Genomic DNA, 15,677 nt, shown 5'->3' with positions numbered 1-15,677 from the left:
CTCTAAAAGTTGCTAGCTGGACTTGTATAAGTCTGTAGTTTCATAAAGCCTGTATCTATCTGCGATTTAAGAGATAAATCTAGAGAAAGTTGACAAATCAATTTGGACCACAATTAGGATTTCCCTCCCAAATCAGTATAGATTTTAGGCAGAAATGATTTCCCTTTTGTGTCTGATTGAACTTCATAATATAATTAGGTCGCCGATTTGGGGAAATAAGAAAATTATCCGGGGAAAAAGGTGGAAACTCCAAAACACATAAACCAGTCACCAGCCGGAGTTAGCTGACGAAGGCCGACGACTTCGTTCTCTCCTTTGTCTCTCTATCTTCTCTCTCCCCCTTTCTTCTTTATATCTTTCTTCTCGGCCTTTTCTCTCTCTCTAAGTCCGGCGAAGGCGAGGAACCCCTTTGCCTGATTTTTAGTTTCCAGGCGAAAATGATCTGGTTTCGTCTGAAAACCAGGGTTCCGGCGAAGGGCTCTTCCTCTTCGCTGGAGATATAAAGATAGAGAACAGAGGGAGATGGAGAGGAGAGAGAGAGAAAACAGAGGGAGTGAGGGAACAAAGAGAGAGATGAGAGAGAGATGAGAGAGAGATGAGGAGAGAGTTATCGGAGATGATGAAAATGTGACCGGAATTTGTTGTGGAGGTCGACGGAATTTTTGGTGAAAATCCGGTGTTCATGGTGGAAGTCGTCGGGTTTAAGTGTTTGGAGAAAACAAAAAGTTAAAAAAAAAAAAAAAAATGTTCCTACCCAAAATTTTGTTCCCCAAAAAATTTCTTTATTTCCCCAAATCACCCACCTGTAATTATCTCGGCAAAGAAGGTCAACAACGCTCTCTTTCGTCCACCGCTCTTTGGTGCAGCAGTTGGACACCCTCTTAAGCCCATGAGGTCGTGAGATCGAGTCTCGGTGGAAGCAGTTTGCCATCAATATTTATCCCATGTAATTTAGGCAATATGTATAGTAAATAACATAATAAATTTGTCGGGCTTTAGGCTTCTTTCATGTTGTCGGGCTTTAGGCTTCTTTCATGTTGTCGGGCTTTAGGCCTCTTTCATTATGGTTAAATTAGGCGGTTATCGTGCTCATCACATCTTTATGATGTATCAATCAATACCTTCTAACGACTATCGTAGTCGATCTCTAAAAAAAAAAAAAAAAAAAGTAATGCTCTCTTTCTCTCTCCTCCTTCATTTGTTTTTTTTAAATTACAATGGGGAAATCCCAATTGGTAGAGTGGATTGTGCCAAAGTTGGGGCCGTTTGAAATTTAGTTAAAAACACGATTAGGGGAGGGTGTAGAGGGACCCATATATGGTGTTAGGATCCATCTGAGAGGCCTTTAAAACCCACTCCCGTTTGTAGAACCTAGCAAAACAAAGCAACAGAAGGAAATTTTAGAGAGAGAGAAACAGAGGGAAAATTTTAAAGAGAGAGAAATAGAGTCATGGACTATAAACCTTCAGTTTCTCAATTTCAATTCTAAGTTTTTATAAGTTCAAATATCTTCTACTGGAGAAGACCATTTGCAGTTTAAATTTTAGTGGGAGAATCACAATACTTGATTCATTGTTGCTGTAAAGATGGGAGTACTTAGTTTGGAAGAGATTAAAAATGAATCCGTTGATCTGGTAACTATATTACTACATCTTTTTGCTATTATCTATTTCATGAATTCCTCTGTTTTTATTACTCTGTTTTTCCCCCACAACCTTTTTCATCTTCCTCTCTTTCTTTCTCTAACCATCTCTGGTATCATAATAGATTAAATAGAGAGAGAGAGAGAGAGAGAGAGAGAGAGAGAGAGAGAGAGAGAGAGAGAGAGAGAGAGAGATTCTTATTGATAACAATTTTATTGATTTAAGTTGTATGAATTTCATGGATTTAACCTTGAAGGAATCCAACTTTGTTTCACAGAGCATTGGAGCTCCAAAAATGGTGACTCTATTAGAGGATATAAAGCTATTTTCTCTTTTGAGTTTTCCTTTTTCTCTTTCTTCCTACAATATTTTTATCATCCTAAAGAGAAAGGGATGTTGGAAAAAATAGAATGAGTATGTTTTTATTTCTGAAGTGAAAAAGTTCGGATTTCAAAATTTTTGTTTTTGTGTGACTAATGATGTCTAACTCATTTGAGGGACTATTGGACTTATTCATTTGAATCAGATAATTCAAATACAGGCGAACTAGATTTAGAGAAGAAAAAAGCCAACACCTAAGAGCAAGTCCAACCACAACCTGTCTCAGACCCTAAAAATCAGTTTTTCACCTAAATTTTACAGCCTCAGCTCAGCCGCTAAAATTCAGCTCCAACCTCAGCCTCTCTTGGGGCCCTAAATATGTGCATGTGGGAAATACGTGTGTGGGTTTTTTGTGGGTGTGCGAAGAACTACGGAACACTTGTTCTAACTATTTTCGAAATAGTCTAAAAAAAAAAAACTATTTTCGAAATAATATTTTTTTAAGTATGAGAGGTTATTCGGGAACCGACACGTTAGATTTTTTAAAAAAATTAATGTGTGAATTTTTGTAGATTTTAAAAAGGGTTATTTCCCAAATGGCCCCCAACTTTGTGACCCAGCTTCCTGCCTGGCCCCCTACTTTAGCAAAAATACCCATATGACCCCCTTTTTCAGTTACCGTTAACTTTCCGTTAACCAGTCATCATTTCTCTCTCTTCCATCTCATTACCTCTCTCTGCCACCTCACGTTATCGGAAAGTTAACGGTAACTGAAAAAGGGGGTCATACGGGAATTATTGCTAAAGTATGGGGCTAAGCAGGAAGCTGGTCACAAAGTTGGGGGCCATTTGGGAAATAACCCTTTTAAAAAGTTAATCAAAATAACTATTTTTTAAATTTTATTTTGTTTGAAAAAAAAATTGGATGGTTGGATGTGATCCAACGACCAAATCTGACCGTTGGATCACATCCAACAGCTGGATGTGACCCCAACATGACCGCTGGGAGCTCCCCAACGGTCTGTTGGGGTAGTTCAGCCGACCCTTAATTAAGGGCCGATTGGGGCTCAGCCCTGGACCAGGGGGGAGGGGTCCTAAATTCAAATTTATGGCCCTCCAGCCCCTGATTGGACTTGCTAAAAGAAATGGATGACCCTATGCCCCTTTCCACTTAGTGGGTCTGTTGGACGAGAGGACCAACTTTTCTATTTCCATATTTCGAACCGAGGGTCATGGCCCTTACAAGAGTTAAATTTACATTTCTGAAAATTTTTGTATAGTTTATGTAACGGACTCGAATACATTTCATCCATATATCCAGTAGCTACACATGTTACGACATACTTTTTTTCGAATGACAGTTAAGATTCTTACAGTCTACCGTTTTGCAATATCACCTTTTCTTTTTTCAGGAAAAGGTTCCAATGGAGGAAGTGTTTCAGCAATTGAAATGTAGCAAAGAAGGCCTGAGCACTGATGAAGGAAACAATCGGCTTGAGATTTTCGGTCCGAATAAGCTCGAAGAAAAGAAGGTTCGTTCCGCTATTTACCGTCCTAACATTCTAAAATTTAGTTACTTATTTCATTATATGATCAATAATGTTCTTAACTTATCTTCTTAACAGGAGAGCAAATTACTCAAATTTTTGGGGTTTATGTGGAATCCTCTTTCATGGGTCATGGAAGTTGCTGCTTTAATGGCTATTGTCTTAGCCAATGGTCAAGGTCAACCCCCAGATTGGCAAGATTTTGTGGGTATCATGGTTCTCCTTGTTATCAACTCCACCATTAGTTTCATTGAAGAAAATAATGCCGGTAACGCTGCTGCAGCTCTAATGGCTGGTCTTGCTCCTAAAACTAAGGTTAACAAGAAAGAACTAAAACTACCCAAATTTGGTTCTGAATATGTTCCGTACGATCTTATTTTGCTTCGGTGTTTGCTTAGGTACTAAGAGACGGGCGATGGTCTGAACAAGATGCTGCTGTCTTGGTTCCAGGAGATATTATTAGTATCAAATTGGGAGATATCGTTCCAGCTGATGCCCGTCTTCTTGAAGGTGATCCGTTAAAGATTGATCAATCTGCACTTACTGGTGAATCTCTTCCAGTCACGAAAAACCCGTCCGATGAAGTTTTCTCGGGTTCAACTTGTAAACAAGGAGAAATAGAAGCTGTTGTTATAGCTACTGGAGTTCATACATTTTTCGGTAAAGCTGCACATTTAGTAGACAGTACTAATCAAGTTGGACATTTCCAAAAAGTTCTTACTGCAATTGGTAACTTTTGTATTTGTTCGATTGCACTCGGTATTATTATCGAAATCATAGTTATGTACCCAATTCAGAAGAGAAGATATCGAGATGGAATTAATAATCTCCTCGTTTTATTGATCGGAGGGATACCCATTGCAATGCCTACTGTTTTGTCGGTAACAATGGCTATCGGATCTCATAAACTCTCTCAACAAGGAGCCATTACAAAGAGAATGACTGCCATTGAGGAAATGGCTGGTATGGATGTACTCTGTAGTGATAAGACAGGAACTCTTACTCTTAACAAGCTTAGTGTTGACAAAAACTTGGTTGAAGTGTTCACGAAAGATGTCGAAAAAGATCATGTTCTTCTTCTTGCTGCTAGGGCATCTAGAACTGAAAATCAAGATGCCATTGATGCTGCTATTGTTGGGATGCTTGCTGATCCTAAAGAGGTATATCTCTACTTCTCGATTTATATTTTAGCATTATCCCTCATCACCTGATACTAGAATATGCAAAGTATATAGGTCTTAGGCAATTCTTTCTAATATTCGAGTAGACTTAGGCCTAATGGCCTCGGGACTTCATGACTTTAACAAGCGTTGAGGGGAGTCCCACATCGTATGGGCATTAGCCATTAAAATTCGTAAAATAGATTAGTCTTAGGCAATGCTTTCTTTGGAACCATGTTTTGAACGAGACTTGGCCCACTAGAATTTTTTCTTTGCAACTATACTTGAACGTTTATTTTGCGATTCAACTATACTTGAACGTTTTGTTATTCGGTTTGTTTTTGTAGGCTAGAGCTGGTATTAGAGAGGTTCACTTTTTTCCATTCAACCCTGTGGATAAGAGGACTGCTCTTACCTATATCGACGGTGATGGTAGTTGGCACCGGGCAAGTAAGGGTGCACCTGAACAAATTATAACACTTTGTAACTGCAAGGAAGATGTGAGGAAGAGAGCTCATTCTGTGATCGATAAGTATGCCGAACGTGGACTTCGTTCATTGGCTGTTGCTAGACAAGTAGTACCTGCGAAAACAAAGGAAAGTCCTGGGGCACCTTGGCAATTTGTTGGTATTTTGCCTCTTTTTGACCCTCCGAGGCATGACAGTGGAGAAACGATTAGAAAAGCTCTCGAGCTTGGTGTGAATGTTAAGATGATTACAGGTGAATCGAGTTCTCGTTTTAACCACTACAATCCTTTCCTCTGTTTGATTATTGGATGTTTATGTTGTTTTGTTTTTTCAATCTGTAGGAGATCAGCTTGCCATAGCTAAGGAGACAGGAAGGAGGCTCGGAATGGGATCAAACATGTACCCATCTTCTTCATTACTTGGCCAACACAAAGATGAATCGATTGCTGGGCTCCCTGTCGACGAATTGATCGAAAAGGCTGACGGGTTTGCTGGAGTTTTTCCTGGTAAAACACCAATCACGTAATCTTGACGATCTTGTAGCTATAGAAATCCTTTCGCTCCTCCCCTAGTGAAGGGCCCAACCACTTTTTTTTTCGTGAAACAGAACACAAGTATGAAATTGTGAAGAAGTTGCAAGAGAGAAAACACATCTGTGGAATGACAGGAGATGGTGTTAATGACGCGCCTGCTCTAAAGAAAGCCGATATTGGAATTGCTGTCGCCGATGCAACTGATGCTGCTAGAAGTGCTTCAGATATTGTCCTCACAGAACCTGGATTGAGTGTCATAATCAGTGCAGTTCTTACAAGCAGAGCTATTTTCCAAAGAATGAAGAACTACACTGTCTGTACCTTCTTACGCTTCTATTTTTTACTTCTCTATATACTTCTACCGATCTACATTATCGAACAATTTTTTGCTTCTTTTTTGCAGATATACGCAGTTTCAATCACAATCCGTATAGTCGTAAGTTATACTGACTTGACGTTAAGAATGTATATATACTTGTGAAGTTTGTATTCCAATTTTGATCCAAGATCGATTAATCTTTCTTTTATTTGCAGTTGGGTTTCATGTTCATTGCTCTCATATGGAAGTTTGACTTCTCTCCTTTTATGGTTTTGATTATTGCAATCCTAAATGATGGTGAGAGTTTAGTTATGCAATTTTTTATGAATTGCATGTCTTTCACATACTTGATAACATGACCTGTGAAATTGAGTCTGATTTCGAAGATTATGATATCCTTAGGGACCATTATGACCATCTCCAAGGATCGAGTAAAGCCATCTCCATTGCCCGATAGTTGGAAGCTTAAAGAAATTTTTGCGACTGGTGTCGTTCTCGGTAGTTATATGGCATTGATGACAATCATATTCTTTTGGGCTGCATGGAGAACCGACTTCTTCCCGGTATGTACAATGTGGTTATTACGTTACTGAAGTTACTTTACTATGGAACACGAGTACAAATCTTGATGTTTATGTCATGGCGATGTAGAGAAAATTCCATGTTAGAGATATTAGCGACAATAAAAATGAAATGATGGCAGCCTTATATCTGCAAGTGAGCATTGTGAGTCAAGCTCTCATTTTCGTCACTCGGTCTCGTAGCTGGTCATACGCTGAACGACCCGGATTATTGTTATGCTTTGCATTCTTAGCTGCTCAATTGGTAAGGAACTTTTTGTCATAATTCGTTTTCTTTACCTACTCTCCACTTACTAAGGCTAGATCGAGCTCGTATACTGACTCACATGTCCCATAGGAGAGTCTACAACACATTTTAATAGCTCGGATTTACAAAGGGAACTCTACTAGGTTTGAGTCTCTTTAGTAAGTTGTTGGTGCGTCCCTGTGTACCTTTTTGAGACGACATATCACATACGTTCTCCTACTAGTTCTAGTCGCCTGGGTAGACTAAGAAGGGGTAGGCCGAGAAGCTTACGCTATTGAAGACCAAATGACGTTGTTCATTATAACTAATCGTAAAAAAGGAAAAGAAGAGTATAACTATGAAATGACATTTGCGTATTTTCAGGTTGCAACATTGATTGCGGTATATGCAAACTGGAGTTTTGCGAGTATCAAAGGTATAGGTTGGGGATGGGCTGGAATCATTTGGCTTTACAGTATTGTAACATACATTCCACTCGACATAATCAAATTCGCAACCCGATATGTTCTTAGTGGAAAAGCTTGGAATAATCTTCTCGAAAACAAGGTATAATTTGTTTTTTTGGGTAGTCGAACGAATATTTATTTGTTGTAAAATAAAGTGCAAACTTATAAATGGTAATCTTCGTTGATGAAAACAGACTGCTTTCACTACCAAGAAAGATTATGGAAGAGAAGAAAGGGAAGCCCAATGGGCTACTGCACAAAGAACTCTTCATGGACTTCAACCTGCAGACACTAATAACCTCTTCGCCGATAAAAACAGTTTCAGGGAGCTTTCTGAGATTGCTGAGCAGGCCAAGAGGCGTGCAGAGATTGCTAGGTAAGAACGACCAATAATTAAATATCAACTCATATGTTTCATTTCTAATAATGTAGGTTTCTCTGCTTCCATAAGCCCACAGGATCAGCGATCATGTATATATTGGTCTTGCGAAAAATTTCATCACCTTGAACTATTACTATACCTCAACGTTTAATGGTGGGTAATATTTTGCTTGTGTTTTGTAGGCTTCGGGAACTCCACACGTTAAAGGGTCATGTTGAGTCGGTTGTGAAGCTGAAAGGTCTAGATATCGATACGATGCAACAACATTACACTGTTTGATGAATCTTGAATGAGTTTGATTTTCTTGTTTCTTGTCTATCTTTAGGTTCCAAGAAGGAAAAGACTTGATTTTCTTTTCCTCATGCACGCGGAGCTAAATAAGATTACTCAGTTTTTGTTTTCAATTTTCGTTTTTTGCTTTTGGTAAGTTTTTGTTTCTTCACTTTGTGTTCTTGTTCTCTCCGTAATTTATCAATGGCATTGTAAAATTATAAGTCCAGCACAACTAGAGATGAATCAAAGGGATTTTATTAATACAATGGACAAATACATAGTCTTACGAGTAGGGAATTTACATATGGGAAAGAGTTAAAACTAGAAACTATAATGATAAGTATGGAAATGGAATATTGGTATTTACAAATAATATGGAAACAAATCTGATGGCGGCCATCCACTATTGGGCCTCACGGCCGATCCGGCAACGGGCCCAACGGCCTAGGGTTTATATTGTTATAAGTTTCCAATTTGTTATTTAGGGTTTCTATGTTTAAGAGTCTTAGCAATCAAGGAAAGTAATATTAGTAGTTATCTTATTTCCCTCTTTGAGTCCAACTAGGAAAGTATAATCTCTATATAAGAGAAATCCAGTTTGTCTTGTAAAATTATCGAATTGAATTATAAAAGAAAACCCCTTGATTGCATCTTTTGTTTACAGTTATTTTAGTTAATCTTTAGGTATTTACCGCTTCTTCTTTAGTTTTAGTAATGAATTCTACTACTTTTACGCTTCCGCAACAATCTACATCAGTTGGTATCATGAGCCTTCAAAAAAACCCTGAAATTTTTTCACCAACAAATCACCCGGAAAAGAATAAAGTGTTCAAAACAAGACTTACGATAAACAACAAAGTCTGTGATTTCATCATTGATAATGGTAGCGAAGAGAATATGATTTCTCAACGACTTGTCAATGCTCTCAAACTACCTACAACTGAACACCCATATCCGCACAATGTTGGTTGGATTTCTAATCAAAAAGAACTATCGGTACAAACCCAATGCACGTTCTCATTCTCCATTGGTTCTCACTACCGTGATTCAATTTGTTGTGACGTCGTCGACATGGATAATTGTCATCTTATCTTTGGTAGACCATGGATTTTTTACGTCGACGCAACTTATCATTGTCGGGCGAACACGTTCGAGTTTTCTTGGTTTCAACGGAGTCTTAAGCTATTACCATTGCTGGAGAAACTCACCACTTCAATCGGAGTAACCGGGACAGCACCACCACCGATTCAGCACCCACCACCACATCGCGATAGCACCTCCACCGACGCCCCATCAGCAACACCGACCACACAACACCACCGTTCCAGCAGACCCTCCATCACCGAACCACACCCACCACCGAAACAGCAAACCCACACAAACACCACCACCGAAACCATACCGACACCACTACAGTACACTCGTCAATTCACCACAATCGAAACCGAAACAAAACCACCACCAACACACCGAAACCAACTCCACCATCTTCGCAACCCCACCAATACATCACCACCACCGACTCCACTTTGTGGCTTTCTACTAGTCACTAAAGATACATCAACAACCGAATTCACCCCACACCCATCCATTAAACCTCTACTTGATGAATTTCAAGATCTCATACCCTCCATTACCCCACCTTCTCTTCCACCTTTACGGGACATCCAACATCAAATTGACCTCATCCCGGGGGCTAATTTACCAAATTTACCTCATCGTAAGATGAGTCCTCAAGAACATCAAATACTCATCAACAACCGAATTCACCCCACACCCATCCATTAAACCTCTACTTGATGAATTTCAAGATCTCATACCCTCCATTACCCCACCTTCTCTTCCACCTTGACGGGACATCCAACATCAAATTGACCTCATCCCGGGGGCTAATTTACCAAATTTACCTCACCATAAGATGAGTCCTCAAGAACATCAAATACTCCAGGAACAAGTGGAAGATTTGATGTCTAAAGGTTTTATCCGGGAAAGCCTTAGTCCATGTGCGGTACCAACACTTTTAGTTCCTAAGAAAGACGGGACATGGCGTATGTGTGTTGACAGTAGGGCTATCAACAAGATTACTATTAAATATGGATTCCCAATCCCTCGTCTAGAGGACATGCTTGATCACCTTACAGGAGCTACCATAAATAGATCTCAAAGCGGGTTATCACCAAATTCGAATTCGAGAAGGAGATGAATGGAAAACGGCGTTCAAAACAAAGGAAGGCCTTTATGAATGGTTAGTCATGCCTTTCGGCCTTTCTAATGCCCCAAGTATGTTTATGCGGTTCATGAATCAAATTCTCAAACCCTTCTTAAATAAGTTTGTGGTCGTTTACTTCGATGACATCCTCATCTTTAGTAAATCTAGAAACGATCACTTAGACCACATTAAAGCGGTTTTTGAAGTTATGCGACGAAACTCTCTATTCATGAACGTTCCAAAGAATTTTTTCTTCTTAGAAGAGGTGTATTTCCTGGGATTTATTATCAGTAAAAACAGCATGAAGGTTGACCCCGCTAAAGTCCGTGCTATTTCAGAATGGCCTACTCCGTCCTCACCATCCGAAGTTCGAAGTTTCAATGGTTTGGCTTCTTTTTACAGGCGTTTTATACGAGATTTCAGTACGGTTATGGCACCACTTACTGATTGTTTAAAGAAAGGAAAATTTTCATGGGGACCCCAACAAGATGAGAGTTTTGCTACGATTAAACAACGTCTCTGTTCTGCACCAGTTTTGGCATTCCCAGATTTTTCCAAACTATTCAAGGTGGAATGTAACACTTCAGGCATAGGTATAGGATCGAGTTTGTCTCAACATAAAAGACCTATTGAGTTCATGAGTGAGAAACTAGGCGAAGCAAGACGCAAGTAGACTGTGTATGAGTCCGAATTCTATGCTCTCTACCGAGCACTCCGGCATTGGCAACGTTTTCTCATCGGGGTCGAATTTGTCCTGTATAAGGACCATAAGGCTTTACAAACCCTAAACGATCAACGAACCGCCGATCCAATGCATATGAGATGGATTTCATACATCCAACGATTTAACTTCTTTATCAAAGACAAATCCGGGTCTTCTAATACCATCGTCGACGCCCTTAGTCGCCGCGCTAGCTTATTGACGACCATGACGGTTCACGTTCCAGGGTTTGACGTCATCTCTGACCAATATAAGGATGATCCAGATTTGGGTGCAATTTGGGATTCTTGCAATCAAAACCGGTCGTCAGGGGAGTTCTTTATCTCTTCCGGTTACTTATTTCACGGAAATCAATTGTGTATTCGTATTTCCTCTCTACGGGAACATATTATTCGAGAATTACACAATGAAGGACATGTCGGGCGCGACAAGACGTTCACTTTAGTATCTGAACAGTTTTATTGGCCTAAGCTCAAACGAGACGTCTCCCGTATTGTTGAACGTTGTTATACATGTCAGACAAGTAAAGGCAAAACTCAAAATTATTCGGGCCTTGACACTCCTTTATCGACTCCGGTAACTATTTGGGAAGATTTATCTATGGATTTTGTTCTTGGTATCCCCGCTCTCAAAAGGGACGCGACTCGATTATGGTCGTCGTCGATCGTTTTAGTAAAATGGCTCACTTTATTGCTTGCTAGAAAACCGACAATGCTTCTAACATAGCCAATTTATTCTTTTGGGAGATTGTTCGTCTTCATGGTTTACTTAAAAGTATAGTTTCAGATCGAGATGTGAAGTTTCAGAGTCACTTTTGGCGTTTTCTATGGAAGAGAGTCAATACTAAGCTTAACTTTAGTAGTACGTGTCATCCTCAAAGTGACGGGTAGACGGAGGTAGTCAACCATTCCCTCGGTAACTTACTTCGTTGTATTATTAAGGACAAAGGTGTCAATTGGGAAACGACAATTCCTCGTGCAGAGTTCGTCTATAATAGCACTGTTAACCGAACAAATAAAAAGGCGCCGTTCGATATCGTCTACACCTCTCGCCCGAAGCATGTGGTGGACCTCGTTCCCCTCCAACGATTGACGATTTCGACTCCTCCGCCGACACCTTCGCCTCTCGGATTCTCACGTTGCATGATGAGGTTTGCAACAATATTTCGTTGGCTAATTGCCATGATGAGGTTCGGTAAACCATGAAGACGAATAATATTTCGTTCCCCTTCAAAATCTGTATCTTGAGTTTCCTTCGTGGAGCGGTGGAGAGTTGATGGGAGGTGCTTATGCTAACGGCACCTCCCAGTTTACTTTATTCCCCCTCCCCCCAGCTGCAAGTTGGAATGGAGGAAGGAAGCTGAGTCAAGCCTAACTTGGGAAGTAACATGTGAAACTGGTCAAAACCCAAAGGCTATGTAAAAATATCAGCCACCTGATCGGTGGTGCGAACGTGAAAGATCTGAATAAGACCACTTTCAAGCTTCTCACGAACAAAGTGGCAGTCTGGTTCGATATGTTTAGTACGTTCGTGGAAAACTGGAATGGAAATCCGGGGTCAAGAAAAAGGTATTTCAACCATTGGAGCTCGGCAGTAAGAAAACGCAAGAGCATGATATTCTACCTCAACAGATGATCAGGAGACAGTCGGTTGTTTCTTTGATTTTCAAGAACAGCGGACTCGGACCAAGCATAGTGAAGTAGCCGGTGGTGGAGCGACGACTAATGGGGCAGCTGGCCCAATCAGAGTCAGTAAAACCTGAAAGTGTCAAAGAGCTAGAAGATGAAAGGAGGGTCCCATGATCGAGGTTCCCCTTCAAATAACATAAAACTCGAGTCGAGCATCCATATGTGTGGAACAAGGATGTTGCATAAATTGACTTAAATAATTCACTAAAAAGACGATATCAGGCCTCGTTACAGTGACATAAAGAAGTCGACCAATTAGACGCCAAAAAGAAGTGGGATCGTCTAAAGGTGTACCATCTGTACGCAACAATTTCAAATGTTGTTCCATGGGAAATAAACTCGGTTTGGCTCCGAGAAGTCCAGAATCACGGATAATGTCTAAAGTATATTTTCGTTGACAGAGGAAAATACCTTAGGAGACCTAGAATTTTCTAGGCCTAGAAAGTACTGAAGTCGTCCGAGATTTTTAAGAGAAAATCGTTTCTCTAGACGTTGTCGAAGGGAGTCAATTTCCTTGGTATCATCGCCTGTAATGATTTGTTCAAGCGACAAACTCTAGTGTCACCTTTGCTGCTAAAACCTGGAGGATTGGTCATATAAACTTGGGAGATTTGCTGTTTGGACCCCCTTTCATATAATCCACTTGCTGTTTGGACTCCCTTTTTCCAGAGTTGCATTTTGGACTCCCTTTTGACAGAATCAAAAGGGAATATTCCGTATATGAAGTTACAGTTTATATAATGCCTAAATTACCCTCACATAATCCATATTGCAATTAGGGCTCCCTAGTTTATTTAACTCAACAACTAGATGGCTGCCACGTGTACGGATATGATGGGTCCAAAAAATTAGACCAAAGACAGGTCTGGCTCTGGCCCGACTCTACCAGGTTGGTCGTGAGTTTCATACTAAAGCCATCGTGAGTTTCATACTAAAGCCAGAATACTCCATTACAACCTTCATCCCTGAATCAAGAAGATGGCTGAAGATTGTGGATCAAGAGTTAGTGGTATTGCTCGAGTTAGGAAGCCAAAGCATACTCAGGTAACTTGAAGAATCTCTCTGTCTCTCTATCTACATGTATGTTAGTCCCAAATAAAATTAGGGTTTTTGTTGCAACTCTCTCTCTCTCTCTCTATCTACATGTCTCTTAATCTCAAATAAAATTAGGATATCTTCATCATCAACATTTAAACCACACTTCTTTAAAGTTCTATTCAAAGACTTCCAGACCAGTCTGGTAAAATAACTCCCCCTTTCAGTTTATTTTGTTATGAAAATTTTTGTTTGTCTTGTTCCAATTTTACCAGTTCCATAGCTACAATCTCTATCCATCCATATACACCAACTGTGAAAAACACCTGAATTTTCCCCAAATGTTAATATTTCAGTTTGATTTCACTTTGGTTTCAACCATCAAGTTTGTAGCTTCAACCTGAATGTACTCCATTTTCTCATTCTAACTAGCTGCAACCATCAAATTTGTAGTGCAATATATGTTTCTTGTTTTGCTTCCACCTGTTACGACGTAGTAAACAATCACAAGATATTTACGTTTTCCGTTGGTGAGACCTACTCCGCTGTGAAGAATGGCGCGATGATTTTCACAATGAATGTAGAACAAGATTACATAGATTTATCAAGGGTTTTAATATTTGTTGCCGCATCTTCAACCAAGCTACTTCAAATTCCACAGACCCTGTACTTGTTTGTTGCTTCAACAAATATTTGTATGATTAGACCATGAATCAACTTTAACTATAGTAAGTTTGATTTGATTTTGTTCATTTTGCAAGGAAAATTGTTCAATATGCGATCAAATTGGCCATGAATCATTCCATTGCCCATGGATGTACTCGAGATGTATTAACGGCAATTGCAATGGAATTAGAAAATTGGGGATGTCGGCTAGACCTCATTCATTTGGAAGGAAGTTCCTTTCGTGTCAATTTCCCGATTGCGGTGCATTTCAATGGTTGGATTTTGAAATCGAAAAAGCAAAGTCGTCGGCTTCTTCATCGTCTACAAGATCTGTATACCAAGAAGGTTGTTATGGTTGTGGGAAAGGTAATCACTACTTGCCAACTTGTCCTTGGAATTTATCTCCTTGTTATGTTGACGGATGCACCGGCAAAATGAAGCTCCTAATATGTAAGAAGATTCCTAACAACGGCATGCCGTTTCTGAAGTGTCTAAAGTGTGACAAATTCATGTGGGTCTCTGATGCACTCTCAATGAAAAACAAATCGGAAGCGAAAATCAATCTTGAAGATTTATGCGAGGAAGTTGTCAAAAAGTTGAAATTGCGTGCTTAATGTTATTTATGTGAGGAAGTTGTGAATGTTATTTATGTGATGTCCGGTGTTAATTATGTAAAAGATTGATCAAATTACTTTCATGTTATATATGTGGTGTCTAATATTATTTATGTTTCTAATCTTGTGTTGGGGGTTTGCATTTGTGTTGTAACAAATGGATTATTTCTTTGTTTTTATCTCACATCGAAACTGCAGTAGCTCACTTTAAGATGCTCTTACACTAGGCAAATTCAAATTCGGCAGTACAATTATAAAATTTACATGTTATTTAGTAACTTATAAAATCGACAAGGATTCATTCATCATGTAGATTCGACAGACATGACATTTGATGAATAAGACCAGCTTGGTTCCTTGCTTTTCTTTAGGACCCTTTTAATTAGGATCAACCTGCACATGCTTTTAGAGAACTAGTGAGAGATAGAGTTGGGACAGTACAGAGGAAAAGAGTGTTAACAAACACCCCAAAGGAATGGTCTGTATGTTCCTTGATGCCTTTAGCTGCATCCATTGACTGAGAAGACTTGTATACAATTTTATGTCTTTCATTATGAATATAACTTTAGGACCCTGAACTTTATGACTCCTGTGATATGCATTAACTTCACTCCTCTCTTTCTTCTCTCTCTAGGTATGTTGAATTTAGAACTCTTTGACAAGGAAAGAAAGGAAAAATTCAGGAACCTGCAAAAATATGGATCAAAAGACAATATTCAGGAACCTGCAAAAATATGTCGGTTTGGTGTGAATTCTGAGTCTATAATGTCTTTTGATCCATATTCAGGAACCTGCAAAAATCTGAAAAGAAAGAAAACAAAATATA

The 15,677-nt window shown here is 39.5% G+C and overlaps 1 protein-coding gene across 1 annotated transcript; it reads left to right on the top strand.

Moving 5' to 3' along the window:
• Window positions 1–1,232: 1,232 nt before the first annotated feature.
• Window positions 1,233–8,179, top strand: LOC147556448 (plasma membrane ATPase-like). Its single transcript, XM_086664355.1, has 14 exons — window positions 1,233–1,634; window positions 3,376–3,495; window positions 3,589–3,825; window positions 3,909–4,670; window positions 5,018–5,390; window positions 5,479–5,643; window positions 5,745–5,983; window positions 6,074–6,106; window positions 6,205–6,286; window positions 6,392–6,552; window positions 6,641–6,814; window positions 7,181–7,363; window positions 7,458–7,639; window positions 7,828–8,179. Exons 1-14 carry the CDS (start codon window positions 1,587–1,589, stop codon window positions 7,922–7,924), a joined length of 2,856 nt encoding a protein of 951 aa, XP_086520481.1. The 5' UTR covers window positions 1,233–1,586; the 3' UTR covers window positions 7,925–8,179.
• Window positions 8,180–15,677: the final 7,498 nt, after the last annotated feature.

This window comes from Eschscholzia californica, unplaced genomic scaffold (assembly GCF_041429995.1).
Source record: "Eschscholzia californica isolate CP2 unplaced genomic scaffold, dmEscCali1.0.p SCAF_2, whole genome shotgun sequence".
In the NCBI taxonomy this organism is placed as follows: Eukaryota; Viridiplantae; Streptophyta; class Magnoliopsida; order Ranunculales; family Papaveraceae; genus Eschscholzia; species Eschscholzia californica.
Note: the sequence above shows the minus strand (reverse complement) of the source record. Positions and strands in the feature narration are given on the sequence as shown.

Coding starts and splice junctions, on each gene's coding strand:
- LOC147556448 (XM_086664355.1), top strand. CDS start 1,587: ATGGGAGTACTTAGTTTGGAAGAGATTAAAAATGAATCCGTTGATCTG. Junction 6,553..6,640: donor GGAGAACCGACTTCTTCCCG/GTATGTACAATG, acceptor ATGGCGATGTAG/AGAAAATTCCATGTTAGAGA. Junction 7,640..7,827: donor AGGCGTGCAGAGATTGCTAG/GTAAGAACGACC, acceptor TGTGTTTTGTAG/GCTTCGGGAACTCCACACGT.